The sequence below is a fragment of the Ascaphus truei genome, chromosome 4 (genome assembly GCF_040206685.1).
Source record: "Ascaphus truei isolate aAscTru1 chromosome 4, aAscTru1.hap1, whole genome shotgun sequence".
Taxonomy (NCBI): Eukaryota; Metazoa; Chordata; class Amphibia; order Anura; family Ascaphidae; genus Ascaphus; species Ascaphus truei.
In genome coordinates, this window is record NC_134486.1 from 36,135,739 (window position 1) to 36,159,938 (window position 24,200).

General features: G+C 45.9%; 1 protein-coding gene across 1 annotated transcript in view; it reads left to right on the forward strand.

The window, feature by feature from the left end:
• Positions 1-21,679, forward strand: part of BPNT1 (3'(2'), 5'-bisphosphate nucleotidase 1) — a 29,336-nt gene extending 7,657 nt beyond the window's left edge. The window contains exons 2-9 of the mRNA XM_075595580.1: positions 4,564-4,691; positions 6,480-6,584; positions 6,861-6,968; positions 9,701-9,749; positions 12,163-12,254; positions 13,238-13,435; positions 14,581-14,686; positions 20,931-21,679. Of these exons, the coding sequence (XP_075451695.1) occupies positions 4,572-4,691; positions 6,480-6,584; positions 6,861-6,968; positions 9,701-9,749; positions 12,163-12,254; positions 13,238-13,435; positions 14,581-14,686; positions 20,931-21,079 (927 nt within the window). The 5' untranslated portion in view covers positions 4,564-4,571 and the 3' untranslated portion in view covers positions 21,080-21,679. The remainder of the gene's footprint in view (positions 1-4,563; positions 4,692-6,479; positions 6,585-6,860; positions 6,969-9,700; positions 9,750-12,162; positions 12,255-13,237; positions 13,436-14,580; positions 14,687-20,930) is intronic.
• Positions 21,680-24,200: the final 2,521 nt, after the last annotated feature.

The following is a 24,200-nucleotide window of genomic DNA, read 5'->3' on the forward strand; positions in this document are numbered from 1 at the left end:
ATAGCGAATCGTTAAGTCTCCAGGAGTAGTTTATCGTTTTTTCAAAGGGGAGTGATAATGTCAAGGTGATTGGGGCGTGATCCGACCAGGTGATCGAGCCAATGTCTGATTCTATTGTTGCCGCCAGTACGTTTTTTGTGGTCAGAAAATAGTCTATTCGAGAGTAAGTCTGGTGAGGAGCTGAGTAAAAAGTATAGTCTCTCTGGCCCTGATGTTGGGATCTCCATGTGTCCACCAATGAAAATTCGTTTAGAGTACCCCTGAACCTTTTCCCCTTGATCTGGGATTGGGTTGTACGGGGGGGACCCATTGTGGTTGATCTATCCTCGGCGGGATTCAATACCATGTTTAGGTCTCCTCCCACTATCATCGAGGATAGATATCCCGGGTCAACGCCCTCTAGAACTGTCTGCAGGAATTCATTTTGGTTTTCGTTCGGGGCGTATACATTAATCAGGGCGATTGTCGAGCCCGCTAAGGAGCCATACACCACTAGAAATCTACCCTCTGGGTCCGCTGTTGTTTTGATATGATTGAATGGGGTGCCTTGTCTGATCAGGATAGCTACACCCCTTTTCTTACTACTGAATGAAGCAAAAAAGCTTATTGGGAACATTTTTTTGAATAAATTTGGGGGGGTCCTGAGATGTGAAGTGGGTCTCCTGCAGAAATATAATATCCCCCCCTGTTTTTTTCATGTCCTGAAGGGCCAACCGTCGCTTTCTGTTGTTTTGTAGTCCTTTTACATTTAAGGATCTAACTTTAATTGGGGCTGTCGTTGCCATTTAAATGTTTTAATTTTGTAGTGCGTGGGCCTGAGGTCTCGGCTTTCCCATTAGGCGAGACCTTGCTTCCAGTTTTTGGCAAGATGGTGCGTTTGGGTGCATAGATCTTTTGAGTAGGGGATATAGTTTCAGTGTCTTTCTTTGGGGGCTTATGTTCGGGCTGTTCAAGCGAGGGGGTGGTTGGGATAGGGTGGAGGGGAGGGGGATAGATCTGCTGGGACAGGATCAGCAGATAGAGGAAAAGAGAGAGTAGGCCTTGGAAGGGTCCTAAAGTGGTTTTGCCTTGTCTCCTGGAGACCGGCATCCGGGTAGGTTTACCCGTTCTGGGGTGGGTTCGGGGCCCTAGGTCAGGGGTGCAACAGTGAGGTCCTGGCCCTCTGTTGTATGGCCCTTCGGCCCCTCGACCTATGATTACAGGTACGTGGGGGGGGGGGGAGGGATGGGGGTGGGCCACTCGCGGGGGGGGGGGGGTGGGAGGGGAGGGGGAGGGGGGTGGGCCGGGGCATGAAGGAAGGGGGGGGAAAGGAGCTGGTAAGAGGGAAGAAGAGAATATAAGGCATGGTCTGTTATTGATCAGTAAAGCATAGTATGATACTGTTACGTCATCCTTCGCACGGTTATAAAACATAGTATATATTTTGATACCAACAATGCAGACGTTAGTATGAACATGGGGAACAACTTTTCACTGCAACATTTTGTAGGCCCGAGTTCCTCTGATATTGCCTCGTCTGTGGATTGATTCTAGGGTGACAGAGAGGCCACACTTCGTGTTTGGCGCGGTGCTAGTCACCTTGTGCCTAATTTGCATCCTCTTAAAGGTAATCAGCGTGTAGGGTAAGGCTTGCTTGAGGCGTGCGGTGGTTGTGGTTTGGTACTTGGTATATGCCTGAGTGCGTTTTTAAGATATTTGTAGTGTTTAGGTGGTTTATTCAGAGGTGTTATAGTATCTTTAAAGTGGGAAATTGTACTTTTCGTATATTTGCGCACTCTCAGTTTTGTCATATAATATTTAACCTTTGGGCAGGTTCGGGTCCGCCATACATTGTTCCATGTTTATTCATGCTCACATCCGGCCATACCATGGTACATTATACATTGCTCGCTTTTGTGCAATATTCATGTGTTTGCAGTCATGGGTCTATGGGGTAAGCATTTTGGCGATACGTGTGTCGCAATGGTGTGAGGGGGAGGGGGGGGGGTGTGAGGGGGGGGAGGGAGGAAGGGGGGGGGGTGTGAGGGGGGGGAGGGAGGAAGGGGGAGGGGGGGGGGTGTGAGGGGGGGGAGGGAGGAAGGGGGAGGGAGGGGGGAGGAGGGGGAGAGGGAGGGGGAGGAGGGGAGGGGGGGGAAGGGGGAGGGGGGGAGGGGGGGGGAGGGGGGGAGGGGAGGGGAGGGGAGGGGGGGAAGGGGGAGGAGGGGGGGGAAGGGGGAGGAGGGGGGGAGGGGGAAGGGGGAGGGGGGGGGAAGGGGGAGGGGGGGAAGGGGGAGGGGGGGGGAAGGGGGAGGGGGGGAAGGGGGAGGAGGGGGGGAGGGGGAAGGGGGAGGGGGGGGGGAAGGGGGAGGGGGGGAAGGAGGGGGGGGGGAGGGAAGGGGAGAGGAGGGGAGGGGGGGGGGAGAGGGGAGGGGGATGTGGGGGGTGTGGGGAGGGGGAGGTGGTCTAGAGTCTGTAAATGGTCAGTGGTGGTCCCTATGGTTCTGTTGCCACATCGTTTGCATAGGTATGATACATGGATCATTGCTTGGTTACAGCAGTACATTTGTTAGCATAACTAAGAGGATCCACTTTACAGTTTCACATTTGGTAGTGCAGGTTTCCTTGTTACTCGTGGTATATACATTCTGTGGGTTAAGTCTTATGTGTTGAGGGGGTTGGAATTATGCCAGCTCATATCTGGTCCCTCAGCACATAATTAAACAGTTCCCAAAACAGTCACGATACATTCAACAATATACATTACAGTACGTTTGCCTTGTGGTTGTGGGTTTTGACCATTAGTGTATACATTTATTTATTGCATTCAATTTCTTTATGTGGGAACAGCGGGACACTTTTGAGGTATACCAGTGAGATCGGGTAGGTTCACTTATGTTATCCTGGCCATTATGGTTAGGGGCTAGCGCTCCGGGGGTTGGGGGGGGGGAGGGGAGGGTTAGTAGCTGGGGGGGGGGGGAGGGGAGGACATCTCCGGGGGGGATGAGTGGGGTGAGGGAGGGGGATGCCGTGCAGGTGAGAGGCTGACGAAGGAGACAGCTATATTAGCGTTGTTGATGCCTTGCTTAGTTAACCCGCAGTGTGTGTATGTGTGATTGCAGTGTGGTGTGTTGTTGTACAGGTTACTGTCAGTTTCCTAAGGCCCAGTGGGTCAGGTGTGTGTTTCTCTGACGCAGCGCTGTCTTTTTGTCGGCTGGTTGGTGTCCTCATAGGTGAGGCTGAGCTCTCGGGTCCGCGGGTCCAAGTACATATTTGTTTAGGTTAGTAAGGGAGGGGGGGAGGGGGGGGGACAATTGGATAGGGAGGGGGGGGGTTCATCGGGGGCTGACTGGTGGGGGTGTGGGGAGACAGGGTTGGAATGGGGTGAGGGAAACATTACTATTAACTCCTAATAACTTTTAACTTTTGGGGATTAACACTTGTCACTTTCACTGTCCTTACATTGAGCCTTGAGGCTTATGGCGGTTAGCCCGGGGGGGTGCGTTTACCGCCAGCGCAGGTGGGGGTCACTCCGGTATGCATAGTAGTCATTGTTATAGCAGTATTGTACTCACGGTTGATGGGGGGGGGGGGGCGGCGGCCCGAGCAGGCGGGTCCGTGTGGGGGCTCCGACGGACAGGACTCCATGAATGGGGAACCCACCTCCCCCCCACCGCAAATCCCCCCCCCCCCCTCCCAACCCCAAAAGCAGCTTCATCGCAGGACTGGATGTTAAGATATATACAGTACTTCTAAAGTAGATCTTCAAAAATCTGAGGCTCTCACAATCAGCTCTCAGTAGTGATAGAAAATGCACAGACTACACGATAGAGCCAGCGATCATTTCTAAGGGTTTCATTTGATTCAGCTGTTTTTTAATTGTATATACTTTGACGTCATCGGAAGGCGCTATATATTAGATGATCGCTGACTCTACTCCAATGCTCCTTTAAAAATGTGCCACGGCGGTACGAGCCACGTGGGGAGGTCTTTTTGGACGTTTATTAATCTTTCTTGTATGATCCGTTAAGTCGCGTTCCCGCGCTCATTCTTGCCAGCTGTTGCTCCGGATGTTTCTCCTTACCTACACGATAGAGCTGCCGGAAGGAAATTTTGGACATCTTCACGGACCACACCTAAAGGTGTTTGGGGGCCATTAGTGGGACCGCAGTTTGAGACTGTCATTTTACTAAGGATGATATTTCACGAGACACCTTAAGGCCCATTGCATGGAATAGCCCTGTAGGTGTCTTCTGAGGCTGGAAGGTGTCTGGATTTGCACCGCTTAGTAAATATGGGCAATAGTGAGAGAGCTGGTGGTGCATAGTGAACGGAGAGAGCTAGTGGTTCACATTTTGGTGAATTATCCACCCACCTGTTCACAGCACAGCTCATACAACTGAGGAGCACCATGCATGAGGAAAAGGCCATGCATTTGATCTGTGCTCTGGTAGGGAAGTGGGGCAATGAGACTGAAGGACGTGAGAACACTGTAATAAAGTATAATGAATATCAAACTGTTTTTTGGGGGTGGGATAATTTCAGCGTTAAGGACGTTGCTCTAAGCCTGTATACATTCCCTTTCAGCTCTCGCAATGTCTTCTGCTCCCGCTCTGTTGATGAGGCTTGTGGCTTCCGCCCATTCAGTTGCTGACAAAGCTGGAACAATTATCAGGAAGGTGATGAGTGGCGGAGATCTGGGCATAGTGGAAAAGGTACTCGGAGTGCTGCCTGTATACAGAGGGAGTGTGTAGGCTAGGACAGGAGACTGATATTCCACGTCGCTCAGCTTTGATGCTAATATTCCGCCTAACCCAGCTTTTCACTCAACACACACTTTATATCACTAACATATTCTTCTTATTATTATTAATAATGTATTTGCAGGCTGTATTTGTCTTTCTTAAATAAACTTTATGGTGAGATGTAACACGTAAATCCAACTAAAATAAAGAGAAAATTCTCCCATCTAGAGTTGGATTAGGAGAAAAATTTGGCAAGATTCGGATTGCCCATAATGTCGAGTCTCTTGATCTATTTGTCCCTTGATGTGCATTTTTTTGTAACTACTTTGTACACAATATACAAAGTTTGAAGATCAACAGTAAAGTATGTTCTAGTATTGCAGTTTGTCTCCCTCTTCGTTTGTATGAGAAATATGGGAGTAATTCCCCATATTTATTTTTTGTGTTTGTGAAGGAGAAACTGTTTTAGTTATTTATTTAATTAAAATATTCTTGTCCCTTGTTACCCCCAAGCTCGCTGTGTGCAGTGAAACTATAGTCTATTTTGAGATGTTAAAAAGGGAGAAGTGGCTCAGTGAGTAAAGACACTGACTGGCACTGAGCTTGAACCCGGTTCAATTCCTGGTGTCGGCTCCTTGTGACCTTGGGCAAGTCACTTTATCTCCCTGTGCCTCAGGCACCAAAATATAGATTGTAAGCTCCGGGGCAGGGACCTGTGCCTGCATAATGTCTCTGTAACGCGCTACGTAAATAGCAGCGCTATACAAGAAATTATTATTATTAAAAGCATATTTATCTGACTTTCCTTAGGATGAGATTATGGTGCACGCGCGCCCGACAAGCACTCTTTCTGTAGTGGGCTATGCAAGTTACCCCAGTGTCTGTGCGCCTGCCGGTGAAGAGGGCATTAGACGTGGCAGCGTTTTGAAAATACAACAAATTTTAGTATTTTCAGACGGCTGGCGTGTGACGTAGGCGCACATGAGCTGGTTCAGCCAATGAGGGCGAACCAGCTTCGTGACGCGTCCGCCGCGCCCCCTCATCGCGTCTACAATCTCCTGCAGCCAAGTTCCCAAATCGTTTGGACTGCAGAAGTGCACTCGTTCGCACGTGGCCACGCGCTCATTCGCACGCAGCCGCACAGGGACCATAATCCCAGCCTAGGGCAAATAGGTTATAACCACTGAAAAACATTAGAGGTGACCTTGAAATCGAAAAGACTAAGAAAAACAGTCTCCTGATTTTTTGTTTTTTATTAGTAATGCTAATAACAAAATTGTTGACTATTTCTGACGCTCTGCCTAGCATTGCACGTTGTATGTGTTGTGTATAAATACTACATCATACTGTACACAACAAATCATACATTTATACACAACAAATCCATCAGGACAGCCTTAACCTTAAGAGCAGTGGGTTGCTTGCCCTTCTGGTAGCGAAAGCGTTAATATCTCTCTGTGCTTGAGGCACAGGAAGATTAAGGGACTTTCTCAAGGTCACAATGAGCTTGGACTGGGTTTTAGACAAGCTTATTACTATGGCATTTTGCCTGTGTATTAATGCGTGTGGGAAAATGATAGAGACGAGGTCAGGAGACAGCAGTGCACATTCCAAATGTTCTGCCCGGGTAAAAGTGTGGAAAGGAATGAGGAGTTTTAATAGCAGAAATACCATGTTATTCTGTGTGTGTGGGGGACACTACATTGCATTTCTGGGAGTGAAGGGATTCATGTTGTTCCACATTTCTGTGCCTTTTAGACTGGAGCTAATGACCTGCAGACTACAGCTGACCGACTGGTACAACAGAGCATATGCTCTTCCCTGGCAAGAAAATTCCCACAGTTAACCATAATAGGGGAGGAGGTAAGGATGTCATTGCTTTGTAAGTAATAACAGGGTTAATGTAACCTTGTAGCTGGCAATAAATTAAAAAAAGCAAACCAAGACAAGCTGTCCCCAAATGTGAGTCACTTTGCTATCCTCAAGCGAGTTGGGACATTCTGGGATTCTCCCAGTTCTTGAGATATTGAAGTTCAACGCTCACATGTTGTCTTTTCCTGGGTAGTTTAAAGGTTTCTTATCAAAGCCTCTTATACAGGAGGGTCTCCTAGCCCTGACGAGATGTGTTTCCTCATACAGGACCTGCCTTTTCAAGAAACTGACGAAGACCTGATTGAAATAGGACAGTCTGAGGAAGTACTGAAGTACTCTTGTCCACCACAGTACAGCAGCATCAAAGAGGAAGAGGTAAGATACACTGGGTAATGTTTAAACATGACCTCCACTCTAATAGTCAACTGTGCTGCAACATAATATGCTGTGGTGTTGTTGAAAGCTGTGTGTCGCCCTCAGACAGTGAGCCGTAATCATGTCCCTGTTTCACAAGACACGCTTTCCTTTTTTGTAAACAATTCTACCCATTTAAATGCACCCAATAAGTTGTATGCTCTTTAGCAGCCCATTGATTGAACGCCAACTGGCATGTTATTCGGCGCATTTTAATCTCGCCATCACCAGCACTCAAGAACAGTCCCCCCTGCTCAAGGGAATTTTCTTTCTGTAATTTTATTTCTACTCCACATGATGAGAGCGGTCACCTGAAGCCTCTGATTTCTTACCACCTCTATTCAGGGGAAATATGGACGGGTTTCCTCGGGGCAATGGAAGGTTAACATGGGAGTGACATTGCCGCTGAGCCAGTTGATAAGGGGAACGTTGGCATGATGCTTGGTTAACCCTCTTGTTGATTGGCTGCTCAGGCTTATGTTCGATTTTTGGACTTCGTTGTGGAATTTCTCATGAACTGGGAGGGGGGGGGGGGGGGATTCCCAGAGATAAGAAATCAGCCCTTTTATGTTTCAAATCATAAATAAAACACATCTTGGAGGACTCCTGTTTTACATAGCAGCGACATCCAACTGGATACTGCAGGAGAACACCTCAATCACATCGCCTAGCCTCTGGTGCTAACTTACCAACCCGCCTATTAAATAAGGGGAGAAGCTGGGTAATGCACAGGTTAATGATGCAGTCACTATAATCTGAAATGATGTTAATTTACCATTAACGGTGCGACAATCAACTTCTCGCCTGAATATCAGATTGAGGCTTAAAATTAAAAAAAACTGGGCAGCAGGTTCCTGGCATCTATCCCGACGACGGCAGAGTTGTCCTCATTGACTTTTATTAGAAGTCAGGGTAAAAAAAAAGTGTTGGACACCGACAGTGTGGGACCCAGTGGCTTTACCTTGTCAGTGTACTTTTCTCTGAACTCCCGTCAGTTAGTTCTCGTGGCTCAGAGTGCAGCAGTTTGTCATTACTGGGCCATAGAACAGAAAGTGACGCTGATATTGCGTCTGCAGAAGACGCCAATTTTGTTTATTTGAAACATTTTGTTTCAATCTGGAGCTGTGTTTTTATTTTATTTTTTTTGCGCCACCTTTGTAAAGTTTGGGATTATTATTGTGGGCAAAAGGTGACTTTTTTTTTTTCTTTGGTGTAATGTCTTGTAAAAACCCATTAGCCTTTAACCTGCACTCAAATACAAAGTCCACAGGAGTCAGAGAACCATATCTGCTCATGGAGAATTGTGGTTGGTTAACCATCCTAAGTAACGTCAAACAGTATGGATTTTCCTTATGAGATTATGGTTGACCAGTTACTGTGGTTTTTAGGTTTACTTAAATCAACAAAGTTGATTTATTGCATGTTTAATAACACCATGTGGACACAGTAAATCAATAAGTATTCTTTCCACTTTATAGTGTCCCACTATCCTGAACTCAATCTAAACTCAATCCACGGCAGTAAATACCATGAAATACTGACAATGGCACAAATGGTGTTTTGGGAATGGCAATAGGGCACTTAATGCAGCAATCCATGCTGATCCATTATATATATATATATATATATATATATATATATATATATATATATATCTCAAATACAAAATACTCAGTATCACCTGTTAGCACATTGACATGTCTCAGACAGGTCAGCGACCCTGCTTTTCCCCATTATCTCCTTGCATACCGTGCTTCCACTATAGCCAGGGATTCTGGGTAATGACATGCAAATGAGCATTCAGCGTGTCACCTTTTTGCTTTTTGTCCTGTTTAACATGGACTCCGATAAGTTTATGCCTGCCACATTACACAGCTTTCCAGCACAGCCTGGGCTATAGAAGTGCATAGACAATAAAACCTAGTCACAGACAGCTGTTCCATCCTTTTGGGTCTAATCAGTGTGAGGATGGTTTACTGGCTTTGTGTCTGTCTGTCGGTCTGTCTGTCTATCATACATTATTTTAAACAGAGACTTCTGTAGCTAAACTATGGAGCTACGGGCTACGGAGATTCCCCAGTTCCTGGGATATTTAATGTAGAAATTCTCTGGTGATCAGCCTCACTCTGGCAGCCAATAGAACAAGAGTCTGTGAGGAGCCCTGCGGTATACTGTACGTGCATTACCTATCCTCACCATATTGAGATATATATTTGCTTCACTATGAGTTGTGCGCTTTTCTTGTTTTTTCATACTAAAGTTGAGCAATATACCGGTAGCATAGTAATACTGCGGTAATAAAATTGGATGGTAACTTAATATTATTTACTACTGCGGTATTACTATCTGCCGGCTGCTGGGGTCAAGGGGTGCGTGTCAAAAGCTGCAGCGTGTGTAAGATTCTCCTAATAACCTTTAACCCTTACCCCTCCCGACCTCCCCATCCCTCTTAGCCTCTCCCCCCTCCCCCCCACATTCCCAACTTTTTATCAATAAAGCATTGAAGCAGCAAAAAATAGGAAGCTGTGACATGACATTGCAGCTTCCTTTTATATTTATGTAGTACTTGCAAGAAAAAAACAAAGTTAAATATCTCCGCAATCGGGGAGGTGTCCCTGGTTCATATAAGGTAATTTTGGGGGCGTAGCTGCTTTAAGCGGATTACATCTCATCACTGCATTGTTATGTTTCAGCTTGTGGTGTGGGTGGATCCTCTGGATGGCACTAAGGAATACACAGAAGGTTGGTTTCCATAGATTTATATTTTTTTCATACATTGACTACTAATAATCGGAGATCCTGTTCCCAGGGGTTTGACACATGACAGTAAGTATCCTGGCCACGCCTCTAGTGTATCTCCTTTAAAGTTAGGCAGCCTCAACTTCCCCAGCGGAGGATATCCACAGGGAGAGTCACCTGGGGTAATCACGGATAGCTGGAGTAAGGAAGTCCAGATCCGCAGTGCAATGGGTAGCAGAGCGTTTCCAGGCGCAGCAGGAAAAAGAGGTAGTCAGGATCAAGGCGGGCAGCAACCAGGAGAATCGTCAGATGGACTGGGGTCAGGGTAACGGCAGGCTGAGGGAAAGCTGGGATCAGGAACCTGGAAGTCAAAGAATACTGTAATAGCAGCTAATGAAGCAGGGGGACCTCACAGCAGCAAGCAAAGCTGTTGTGAAGCAAGGAGTTCTGAGGGAGGTGCTTTCTTGTATAGATTATGTGTTGTAGTCAGCTGTGAGCTGCTTATGCCGTGATTATAGTTGCTCCGCGCGCGCGACGGAGTGTGTGACGTCACGCGCTCCTGCCGCTCGCGTGAAACCTGCACTGAGGTCCGAGGCGTGGCCGTGATGTCACGTGAGCGGCTCACCCTCATTGGATGAACCGCGTGCATGACCCGGCCGTTGCGTGCCAAAGACAAAATTCTTGTCTCGCCGAGAATCGCGGCCGCGCTTCATGGGTCGCGCGCTCTATGGGCGGCATCATGAGGGTACATACATTTTGTTCCCGGAGGCGCGCGGCGTCACGCGCACGCATGTCGCCACTATAATCGCGGCCTTAGAATGAAGCAATCCCTGTATGTGGGTCCTGACAACAGTACTGTAGACACCACCACTTCTTATACCTGTATAGCGGCAATGAGAAATATTGGATAATAAAGAATTGTTTCAATATAAATTCTCTAATTTTGTTATAAATAACAATCCCCAGAGAATAGGTCATTCATTACCTGGTGATCAATGCCCCGACTGGAGGAATTCATGGCCTTTAACCCAGCAGGCATTAATCATTAGCTAACGGCCTGTTCTTTGGGAATTTCTTACCTTCATAATGTAAATTTGTCTTGAAATAAGATGGTGCCAAATTCAAAGATGCTTTAACGTAAAAGGTATATCGTTGCCACAGAGGGGGCCTATCGGGTCCTGACGCCCGAGGCTCCTTTTGATCCCTGTCCTTAACTTCGCAGCGAATCAAAAGATACTTTACGCAGAATAAGGGCCGCAGAGAAATGCTACCAGATCCCTGCAGATCCTGGTTCCTTTCTTCAGATCTCCCTGACTTCTGTGTTAAATAGATTTTTTTTTTTTTTTGTTTTACATTTTTGATTTAAAAAAATTAAAAGTGCCAAATGTAAAAATGCTTTTCAGGTAAAAAACAAAAAGAGAAACTTCTGCCGTCTCCTTGTGCCTTGCCGTTTACCCATCACAGGACTGAGGGATTTAGTGACATCACTGTACAATAATGGGCTAAATAAAGGCCTTTCTTCAATAAGGCCAGAAGTGTTTGATTACAAGAAAACCTCCTGTGACTTGAATGGCAGTTTTCAGTCCACTCGCACGCATCAGGCGCTAAAAGCATTTAAAATAAACACAAGTAAAACAAATGTAGACCATGACCGTAATAATCTCGTCCCAAAAAGGCATTATTATCCTGCTGAAGGTCCTCAAGAACCGAAATGTTGGTGTATTTTCAATATGTAATTAATACACTTGCATTTTGCGGCAAAAATAGTGTGCCCTGGCTTCTCTTAGTCTTCGGTTTTATGGTACAAGGCTGTCTGCACATCCAAGGCGCTCCCCTGGTAACCCTGTTTAAATTAGTCTTTAGTCATTTTTTGGGTGTGTGCATTTTTCATTTGTCGGGTATGAAGAGGGGTCTGTTGACATCATGTCTAGGAGGCTTTGTGGCAGCTACAGTGTAATTATATTCTAGTAAAACTGCCAGAAGAACAGAGTATTATCTGACGATGATGATCTCGGCTGAAGGAATTGAAGCTCCGAGGAGTTGCCTATAATATGCAACATTTCTTGTGTTTGATTCTTATTTTAACGGTTTCAGTTTTTATTTAACATATGATGTTGTACAGTGATGTGACTGTATCCCACCGCCTTGTCTGCTGGTGATGGCTGGAAAAAGATGGCGCCCTATTCAAATATGCATCACACAGGGCAGGATTGGAGACTGAAGAGCCACGGGCAGCACCCAGCCACTCGCGTCATTAGTCAACAATGGCCCCCAATCTCCTTTTCACCTTCTCTTAACGCATGTTCCTGTTTGCTGCCTGAAACTGAATGGCGGCATATTCAAAGATGCTTTGGGTCAGCGTTCCATTAAAAGTCTGTCTGCTCACAGCTTCTACAAACATGTTGTCTCTGTGCAGGTCTACTGGACCATGTAACAGTCCTGATCGGAATTGCCTATGGAGGGAAGGCAATAGCGGGGGTGATAAACCAACCCTACTATAATTATCAGGTAGGAATTGTTTGAATGGACACAAGGAATTCACGGCCTAGTTTCACTGTAGAGTGGAACTCCATATTGTTGAGCCTAAGGCTAAGTCCCCGCTAGCGCTGAGTGGGCTGTGCTTGCGGCGGGGAATTACATATATAGATATATGCAAGTCCCCGCTCGCGCAGTGCTCGTGCACACACGCTCAGCCGCGATCGACGCTTAGGTAAACAAAAAAACCTGTACTTGCCTGCGCGCTGAACTACCCGCAATGCCCTCCCTCGTGTTCAAGCCGGACACCCGGCGCTCATGCTTGGAGCACTCTCCAAGCATGAGCGCGCTCAGCGCCAGCGGGGACTTAGGCTAAGAGTACATGTGGCTGATGCTTCCTTTAGTATTGCTCAAAATGGGAAGCCATGTTGAGTTGTGGAATCTGCCAGCTGGTAAGTGGTTGTCAAATACTGTACTTATAGTTATGTTTTTTTTTTTTTTTGTAAACTTTTGGGTTTAAACTCTTTGGGTTAGTTGTCATGACAAAGTATCATGCTTCGCATGGCCACGTGAAGTTCTGTATACCTAGATACATATAGCAGGGCTAATAATAATAATAATAAGTAAGAGCTGTTTTGAAACAAGCGTGGGCTCTACTTCTCGCAGTGACATTGTAGAAAAGCATCAAGATATTGTTGCAATTGGTTCCTATCCCACAGGAATAAAGTCCTCTGCCATCCATCATGTTTACATAACCACATGCTGCAGCTTTCTGTGGACAAATGAACTCATTAATTAATGAGACAGAGGTCTTGATTTCCATAGGTAATTAGATTTTGGGTATTTTAACACTTACCTTTCAATAACGACCTTTCTGATGGGAGCATGATGAACCCTTAGCAGCGAGTGAGGGTTGCCATGTGCCTAGTGGACTAATTAATTGATGGTATTAATGTCATTGTTGGCGCAGCACCCCCTTTTTGTGTCATTGAATTGTCAATGTCCTGTTTTTGTAGGCAGGTAACGGTGCCGTGTTGGGAAGAACCATATGGGGGGTTCTGGGCCTCGGATCCTTTGGTTTTGAGCTGAAAGAAGTTCCGGAGGGAAAGCACATCATCACCACCACCCGTTCTCACAGCAGCAAGCTGGTGAACGACTGCATTGCTGCCATGAACCCCGATCAGGTCATACGAGTGGGAGGTGCGGGAAATAAGGTAGGGAAATCAGACCATTGTTATGGCTCCTTTTTGTGTTGACAGGTTTTGCTGAAACCGGCAACACGGATTAAACAAAAACTTCTTAACTGGTAATCGACACATTCTTCATATTTAAATGCTCCAGCTGTTTTCCATTTGGAGCTATATATATGTATTTTTAAGGGGTCTCTAAAAATGAAAACTAGTCTAGAACTCTGCCCCGATCAATCTGCTGCTGAACTCTTTCCTTAGTCCGGTATGTGCCCAAATTTACAAGCCTGCAAAGTCTGTCCTGTGATCTTCAGTAGCACAGTAGATTTCCTGTGTCTCATCCTTTTTAATGTAGGACATTTGCTAAGGGATTGTCATTTTTGGATCCAGAAGCCACATATCCCACGCTCATCTGGACTGCCGGATCTAGACAGACATATACTGAACCTCTACTAAAGTCAGTGTCTTTGTATATTCTGTAAAAGAAGAAGATAAGATGCACTTTCCTGATTCGGGCGCACGTCCAACGCCAGCCGGCGCAATCACTATTGTATTTAAATCTCCTGTTAGTGCGCAGAAGAGAGCGGCGCTCCAGAGGCCGGTAAAAAAATAAAAAATGTATTCAAGCCAATCGACGTTAAGGTCCTAAGGCTGCGCTTATAGTACTTGCTACGGCGACTGCGATGTCACGCAGCGCCGTAGGAAGTACATGCAGTTTGGTAGTCAAAGGATTTTGACTTTTTCGGCGATCGCCGCATGATGTCAGCGGCACGTGAGCGGTTCAGCCAATGAGGGCGAACCGTTCACGGCCACGCCTCCGCCACGGTTCCCCCCCCCCCGGTCTTCCTCTGATCTCCTGCACCAGAGTGCAGGAATCTCTATTGCGACGGCTGACGTCGCGTCATTCGCGTCGCTGTAGCCCTTAGTGTAAGCGTAGCCTAACATCGCTTATGCCTTATAGGGGTTAAACACCTGTGACAGCAGCAACACTGACATCATTGCACATACGTGTAGACAAATCATTACCTGGCGGCTATATCGCACGCTTCTTTATCTCTTTACGTTATAAGGAAAACAGGCGCAGAGTTCATTCAGTCTGTTATGTTGTGACAAAAAATGATCATACATTTGTAAGCTTGTAATGACTGTGCTAACGTTCCCCCTATTCTCAGATCATTCAGCTTATTGAAGGCCAGGCGTCCGCGTATGTGTTTGCCAGTCCCGGCTGCAAGAAATGGGACACGTGTGCTCCAGAAGCTATTCTGCATGCAGTGGGAGGTGAGTGTAATGAACCTTTCTGGCTTTGAAAAGGATTAATAATACTAGATTTTGCTTATTTTATTCTCCCCTTTATTAAGTAACCAGGCAAACTCCCCTTCTGTGATAGCGGGCGCGGGACACCCAATCTGTGCCGTGTGTATCCGTTCTCCGGAAATATCAATAAACATAATTAATCGCACAAATGCAAACAGAGTGAAATAAATAACGGGGGCGGTTGAATTATCTGACGAGGAGGAATTAACCTAACAGATGTTTTGGTTATATGACACTGCCATTGCTAGACCTAAAGTACTGTTAATGCTATACATCAGGGATGATCAATTCCGGTCCTCAAGGGCCACCAACAGGTCAGGTTTTCAGCATATCCATGCTTCAGCACAGGTGGCTCAGTTGTTGACTGAGCCACTGATTGAGCCACTTGTGCTGAAGCAGAGAGATCCAGAAAACCTGACCTGTTGGTGGCCCTTGAGGACTGGAGTTGGCTACTGCTATAGATAAACCAGTACAGTCATGCCCACAAACTGCAAGTGCTGCACGAATGCACACACACACACACCAAGCGCTGCACGAGTGCACACACTGTCCTACACACACACACACACACACACTGTCCTAACACACACATCAAATGCTGCACACACGTGCACGTGGTGGCCCCCTTGTGTTTGGACTTCTCACACTAAAATGTGCTGCAGTCCGTGTGGGTAAGAACTGGTCAATCATATTATATCATTTTAATTTGTTTTCCTTTGCAAATCCGGATGAACATGGTTGTACATGGCAGCATAAGGCACTGCTGTGACTTCTTTAAACAAGGTACCACTCGCCTTGTTCAGGGCTTTTTAACATTATCCTTGGTGAATTACAAAAAGAGAGTGAAGGGCAGAATGAGATCTGCTCTGGCAAAGAATTCACTTTGATGGACACCACCTTTAAACAAACATAACATGTATTTCCAATAGATTAAGACTTGTATCACTGTTCTTTAAATGTAGAACAGTAAATAATAAGTTGATTTGGCAGTGAAGGAACCTACTTATATTAAGTGGCACTTAAAAAAATGTTTTTATTATTATTATTATTAGCCTTTGATTACCTTTATTGAAAACGAATTACTTAAGCTGCCGATCGATGCGTTCTCTCGTGATCGATCAGCAAAGAACCAGCTTCCTTGGGTTTATTTAACGGCTGCCTTTCAGCTCCAGTCAGTGTAATTCAGCAGCTACAATGTATCCTGATATTACTAAGGTAACATTATCTATTTATTACAGTTTTTAGCTCAAACTGCTGGGAATATTGGCAACAACTTATCACAAACAGGAAAGTGTTACAACAATGCAGCACTGCTGGGACGGTGGCTAAACACCTGCTATAGAAATCAAAGGATGCGCAGTATATTACAACTCATTAAAAATGGCATTAAGACTTAAATAAAACAAATATAGTAAGTATTATCTAATACTACAGAAAGGATTTTTTTTAAATTTATTTTTATACATGTAGGATATTACTTAGATTGCTCCTTGAGATAAGAATCTCTGAGTGATCAATTAATCCTTCCTGGTAAAATAGCTTTACAGGAGTAGTGCATTCCTTTAATGAAGCGTTTAATTCCCATGTCCGGGCTATAGAGCTGCATGGGTAGCTTGTAGACAGCTGATTGAATATGTAGGACACACTCACACAGAGATCTAATATTGCCATTATGTGACAACTCTTTGTGATAGAAGTGTATTAAACCTACTAAGGCTGCGCTTATAGTGCCGGCGCTGCGACGTCGCTCCAAAACAAAACAATTGACTCCGTCGCGAGCGCTTATAGTAAGCGCGACGGAGCGCCAAAATTTGGACACCGGGTAAATTTGATTTTTCAGAGACTGTCGCCACATATGACTGTCTCTGAACCAATCAATGACCAGGTCGCTCGCGACGTCACTAAAAGTAAAATTTATAACTTTCGCTAGTGGCGACGGGTGACGTCATCGGTCGCATCGCCGGCACTATATTCGCGGCCTAATAGGGCAAATATTCTATTCCGAATGGATTTGTGGTCTATTATTGCCACATACAGTATAAGTGCCTGCATGTGTAAAGGTGGTAACAGTGTAACTCTTGTCAGACTATTGGAAGGGCAGCTGTTGGATATTGGCAACAGTAGCCCTTCATAAAAAAAATTCCCTGTATTCTCCATGCAGTATTAGGCCTCGGACACGCTTACCGCTGGCGTGCTGAGGCGCGCTGAAGCGCAGGGAAAGCGGGTGCTTTCCCTGGCCTTGCGGTTGCTTACCGCACGCGCCGTCAGCGGGCCGTCAGGGGGCGGGCGCGTCACTGGCTGGGGGCGGGCCAGTGACGTCACGGAGCTGGTTCGCCCTCATTGGGCGAACCGCTCACGTGACCGGCCTGTCTCGCCGGCAAGCGGGGGAATTTAAAATTCCCCTAAGACCTGCGCTTCCGCGCGCTTGCGGATGCATAGGTGAGCCCCTACTAAAGCCGCTCTAATTGCGGCTGTAGGGGCTCAGTGCTGAGCGGGAGCGTGCATCAGCACGCTTCAGCAAGCAAGCGCTAAACATGTCCGGGGCCTTAGATGAACCGGAAGACAATGGGGAAAGCTGCATGTAAAATCAAGGAGAGCATATGACTGTGAGAAAAGGCGTAAATAAAAAACACAATCTGAGGTTATTTTGAAACAGAATAACACGTGAATTTATTCAAATCAAGTGCACATAGGAGACAGCTTTGAAAAAAAGCTCTCTAACAATAACACGGTATGCCAAATATTTATACCCTAAAAACTAAAGTGTCCACCCTCTATGGGGGGCTTGCACGTCACTAATATTACATCATTTTGTAATACATAACAATACTAAAGCTGATGTAATTTTGTAATACATAATAATACTGGATAAATGTACATAAGCTAAAAATCATTATGGGGTTAAATGTGATGTGTCTGTTCAGCCACCTGGCATATGAGTACGAGAAGCAGTTTCACTGTAAGAATCTGAGCTTATCTTAGACTGCTAACAAGGCTTCTCATAACTTCTGGCCTGTTTACACTTTTCATTTGGAGCTGATTGGATGAGGAAAGATCAATAAAATCAGCTAGGAGCGAAAACATTCCATTCTCTGCTTCACACGTTCGTTCACACAGATTTCTTCACATAGAAAGATGACATAAAAACTTACAAAGACAAGACAAGATGGCGGACTAAAATAGTCAAACAAAATGGCTTCTTAGATCCTAATGCTGTTACGTCAGACCCCCTAATGTCTCAACTTTGTCAACTGTCCAATTAAATACAACAAAATACAAAAATATGAATGCTACATCCAATAAATGGTATGTTTTTTTAAAGGTGGTGTCCATCAAAGTGATTTTTTTGCAAGAGCAGATCTCATTCTGCCCTTCACTCTCTCTTTGTAATTCACTGACAATTCACAGTTTTGCACCCACTAGTCTATCACTATCTTTTGTACATTAACATTCAGGTCAATTTAATACAGTACCAAATGTTGATCAACATCTTCCTTCCTTTTTGCCTTTTATCCTTGGTGAACCCCAGTGTCACGGGAGACCAGGCAATTAATTACACCTTTAAAGCAGGATCGTTCATTGAGCAAAACCAAGGAGTAAAACAAATGGTCATTTATTCCATTGAAACAGACGTACACACAGTGGATTACAATTATACAGCGTGAAACACACTTACTGTGGGATCTGGGCTAAAAAACTAACCTTTCCTAACTGAGATAGTCCTTTAAAACAAAGTCTTTGGATGTACCCGCAAATGTCTTGGAACTCAACTCTGCATGAGTTACCAGATGCCACCGCTGTATCTGCTCCGGAGCTGCCAAAATCCCTTGACCGGGAGATAGTACCAAACGTCCTGGTACTCTTTTCGGTTGTAGTTCCAGCCGCGACCGCTACGTTCCATTTTGAAAACTTGGCCCTGAAAAGTGGAACTTAGAAAATTTCAGCACTCTGGTGAGCTGTCAGTGCTTTTTGGGGACTTTACGCGATTCAACTTACCAATCGATCCTGCTGCTTAGAAAATTTCTCGCCTTGAAATTTCTGAAGCCGGTTTGCGTCTATTTTTCTCTGAGCATATTTTGGTCAATTCAAATCTGCCGCTGCTGTCTTGACGCTTAGAATCTCAAGACCTGATTGGCTGCTAGGTTTCTTACAGGATTTTCAGTCCCATTCACAAAACGCTACGGCCAATCAGCGCATGGGAATTTTCCTACCGGCCTATCACAGTTTTGCCGTAACTCCTGAAGCCGGGCGGGCACTGATTTAAATTCTGCTAAGGGGCATGCGTTAACCTGGCACCTCTGCCGCTTAGCATATTGAACCCCCGTTGTGCCAGGCTCCTCAGAGTCTGGGGCTGGCAAATGGTTACGGGATAGCCCTTATTCATGTCAGGACGTGGGTACTTGAGTGTAAATTCGGTACTCCGCCCGCCCTAACACCTTGGCATCTCTGAGGCTTTCAAGTCCGGGACTCGTCCAGACACACTGGCACCAAGCCTGGTGGCCATCTGATCTCGGAACCACGGACTTGGAAATTCCCCAGTTCATATACTGTACAGGGCATATACATATACACTGTTATACACCATGTTCATAAAAAAATCCCTCATCCCCTAGGATCCACTGAAAAGACGCACACGTTCATTTTCAGAGCTCCTAGACCTTCCTATAAGACGTTTTAATACAAGTTGCTTCAAATAATGCTTAGGTTCATTTTCAGGGTTGCTTCAATTGTACCGAAGCTGGACTTAGAAATAATTTTAGTCTCGCAACCTTATACATAGTTGGAGATACACGAACCCCTATACCGGGTTGGGGGGATTTTGTCATATACCGTGGGGGGCTCCCCCTAAACCAGGGACCCCTGACTATACCTGGGCTACCCAAATCCCTATGCCCCTTTTTTTACCTTTCTGGTCTGGTCGGTGCTGAAGCAGGGACTCCTGGCGGTGAGCTAGAAGAACGTTTTCAGGGTAGGACTTTGACCGGAGCATTGTGCTTCAAGGTATACGAGAATCTGACCTGATTCCCGGCCACAAGCTGAAAAGACTTTCTCCGCAAAACCCACCCTGAAACTCACAGCCTAGCAATTCCTGCTTGCTGGCATTCCTGGAACGGCAAAAACACAAAAATTCTGTGTCGCATATTTTCATATAATGCATAGTAATACATACACGACAGCCAGGTCCAAGAGCTGACACTCTAGGACTCCACCATGTGACTAAGAGACAACCAAAAGGGCTTGACCGTTATTAGTGAGCCTGGTTACCCCCTCCCCGTCACACCCAGACAGACCCCGATCTGAGGATAGTCAACCAATACCCATTCATATTAATTATTGTAAGCAGCGCTGGACATAGAATCAGTCCCTGCCCCTTAGAGCTTACAATCTATATTGGATGCCTGAGGCACAGGAAGAGAACGTATCTTGCCCATGGTTACAGACTCACATGCGGGGCAGCAGGAGTTAACACCAGTTCGGGTGCGTTAACCCACAGCGGAGCTTGATGAATCTGGGAGTTAGAGAGCGGACACTGAGATCTAAGGGGGCGGCCCCAGTCGTGCGTTCAAGCTCTGCCCCCCCAGTCAGGCCGGTCCCAGTTAGTACCCTGTCGCGCACCTTTCCCCAGCGGTGCGCGACAGGTTTTCAGGCAGGCAGGCAGGGAAATTTAAACTCATCGTTTGCGACGGAGGCGTGGCCACGCCCCCGCCGGCAGTTCAGCCAATGAGGGCGAACCAGCCGCGTGAGGTCATGGCCACGCCCCTGCAAACCCACCACCACCACGTCCCCTCCCTTCGTAAACGCTCCCCCTCTCCCCCAGACCACAAATCGCGGTGCAGCGCTGTGCACACAACACCCCCCCAAACTCCCCCTCCCCGCCGGGCGAGCGTGTTACAGTGCTGACTAGGGACTCGCCCTAAACTGGGCTCACCTGCTTCAAAGGCAGTGACATTAGCACCAGCTGCTCCTTCAGTGTGTTAGTTTATCATGTATCACTAAATCCTTGCATGGCTGGGATTCCCAGAGAGAACGTCTGACTATAAAACGGATCACTGTTCAGTTTGGTCGTACATGGGACTGCATGGTTTTATTTTCACGTTTCCCCGCTTCATTTCATCGCTGTAATTGCAATGTTTGCATCGTTTTGTTTTCACGTTTCCCCGCTTCATTTCATCGCTGTAATTGCAACGTTTGCATCTTTTTGTTTTAGGCAAGCTAACCGATATCCGCGGAAACGCCTTCCAGTACGACAAGGATGTGAAACACATGAACTCAGCCGGAGTCCTGGCAACCCTGCGAAATTTCAGCTACTACTCCTCCCGCGTTCCCGACTCTGCGAAAGAAGCTCTGGTGCCGTAAGCGGGCGTCTGTTTGCGATATATTCACTAAAGGGAGAGAGACGTCACCGCTGGTACATGGCCACTCGTGGCCGTCAAGGAGTGGTGGTGGCTCTCTCTTTCTTTAATGGCTATACGTCACTAAAAGACCCAATGCGTCGGAGGCCACTCTGGAAGCGAATGGGTTCATCTCTGGAAATTACAATCAGACCATGGACTGGAATAACCATTGGTCAGAGATCTTTATCCATTACCATGTCATTTTTTCAGGCATAACGGTTTATGTACGTACGATTTGTGGGGTTAACCCCCTTTATCTGATAAAGGAACTAGCAAACCTCCAGGCTATAAAGGGGTTAAATACAAATAATTGTGCTGTTTCTTTAAGTTCAATTTATGTAATTATCCATCTAAATGACCACGTCAATTACTTTTTAATGAAGGGTTGACCTGAAATTTTGTTTCCTTGTTCAAAAGTGTGTGACCAATCTTTGTGTGAATTCTACGAGTGAAGTTTATTAACTTTTTTTTTTATGGTTCATCATATGGAAATATTTCTTGCTCTAAACATTTTTTTTAAAGCTAATTAAAAGAAATGAGAAAAAATAAATCTTTTCTTTGAGTTGTGTCCCCTGCAGGTTATTTACAGCTATCTCCGTACTGTGACTGTGTCCTTATATTTTCAAAAGCTTCAATGATTTATTAGTGGCACAGAGGGGGGGAGGTAGGTCATTGAATACACAAATATAAATTATTACATGTTTCCCACTATATAGTTTCTTCTTTATACCTCAAACTTTTTGAAGGGGACCGTCTCCATTAGCGACATACAATGAAGTTCCAGTAAAGTGAAATCACTTAACCCTTTCACTGGTGGACGATCACGGGGTCACAGCTGACCCCCAGTGACGCGACCTGGTGCGGAGCGTTGCATGCGATCTCCCCCCCCCCCTTCCCCCCTGGAAACTGACCAATAACGACACGAGGTTCCTAAAGGCCCCTGCTATTCCCAGCCCTCATGATATTCAGGGGACTCAGCAAGAGATTTTCTACCATTTTGATGATTTGGTTATATTTCATTTAGCTTGGATCACTGCAATTTTGGATTTGCTCAAATAATGACCTAAAACGTTTAAGAAACTCACAATGGAGACCTATTATATGGTCTCATGGAGAGGGGCAAAAAAAAAAAAAGTCCATCTAATAAGGTGCATTAACACTTTCGCTGCCAGATTGACAACACAAGGCGTTGCTGGCATAAATACCGGTATGATGAGAATCCGCTTCAGTGGAGACTTGGGATCATGTAAGCAAAAATATACACTCTACAACTACTTACTAGCAAGTGCTATTTCTTTTTGGTAATGTGTATTTTATCATGGTTAATGCCCAAAACGACTTTTAGCCACATTTGGCTAATAGGGATATTGGGCATTAGTCTAGAGGGGGGGTGCGAGGTGGCAAGAAGGGTTAACCTCGTCATCACCTTGGTGGTTAGCCACTAAGGTAATTAAGCTTTTTTTTTAATGGTTATTTTTGAACTAGTTTTGAAGCAAGGGTCTCCGGAGCTGAACCTCATTCATTTCATGTCCGGGGACTTCTGCTTCCCGAGGTTCAGACCTCAGTAGGGGGTGCCATTTATCTCGGCTCTGTTTAAATGTCCCGGTCACGTGGGCTGTGACGCAGGAGATTTAAACTTGCAGGAGATACCGGAGTAGCAGTACACTCTCCCCAGCTCATGGCCCATCAAATGAAAGATTAACGATGTCGGAGCTCATCCAAAAGCATGGAACCCCACAGCGTTACTCTTTCCGGGCCACAAGTATTATTGTCCTTGTATCCCCGGGGGGGTGGGGCAGAGGGCCGTGATTGGCCTGCCATCGGCAGCATTTATTCCTTGCAGTCATCTGTACTTCGTTTCCAGATATTCCAAGATGTATCATAGATTTGGAAGAGGAATGAGGGAGATCTGTTAGTCTTTTTAGAAACGTTTTGGAGTAAAGGACTTTTATCAAAGAGAAAGTGGAATCTCCATGCTAACAAGGTTGTGTCCATGTACAGTATGTCATGTGCCTACAGTTTCTGACTTGAAACTCTATGCAAAATAGCCAAAGATCTCCAACCGATCCTCCGTAAAGATGACAGGCAGAGAGAAATTGGCTCAGAACCTCACTCTCCTCCACCCAACCTGAAACGATGTGTTGTAAGGAGTTCCCTGTGCCATCCTACAAATGGTGGCACATTTCCTTGCCAACATAAGAGTTGTGAAACCTGCACTCACTTAGAAACTGCAGACGGGATATAAATACCACAAACACTTCAAGACTACAAAATCCAGGACTCTTTCCTGTGCAGCAACTAATGTTGTCTATGTTACCCTGTGCATGAAATAACCTAAGGCAAGGTCCTGAGTGGGCGCGCGATATGGCGTGTACGCGACACACCACAGCACAGCCCTCTGTGGTAGGCGTGGAGAAACTTGTGGGGAGCGCAGGTATCACCATAAACATGTAGGGAAAGAATAACAAAATAGTGCAATATGTCTAAATGAATACAGCAATCTGAGCAGGAATCATGAATGGGAACTCACATTCTCCCAGTGGTATTACAGCCTGTATTTGGCAATAGATGTGGTGGGTAGATTCAGCAATGTGCAGGGGAGATCGGACTCCTGACGAAGCTTCCACGCCAGCGAAACGCGTTGAGTGAACCTGCAGCAGTTCAGAAGTGTGCCAGACCAGCCCCAGAACCCGTGAGGATCCATTCTGCGTTCGCCGACGAAACCGGAAGTGACGCGACGGGCCGAACCGGAAGTGACGCGACGCGACCTCGGGAGGGGGGTGGATGGAGTACACCTATGCTGCGCATCAATTTTTATGTGTCTTAAGCACATGTTGATCATGTAAGTGCAATACTTATTGCCTTTTCAATATATCCATAGTGAACATACAGTGTTGCACTAGAATTGTCTTTATTTTCATTTCCATTGAGTGTTCGTCCTGCTATCATCAGGGAGTGTGTACAAGCAAGACCCCCCTGCACATTGCTGAATCTACCCACCACATCTACTGCCAAATACAGGCTGTAATACCACTGGGAGAATGTGAGTTCCCATTCATGATTCCTGCTCAGATTGCTGTATT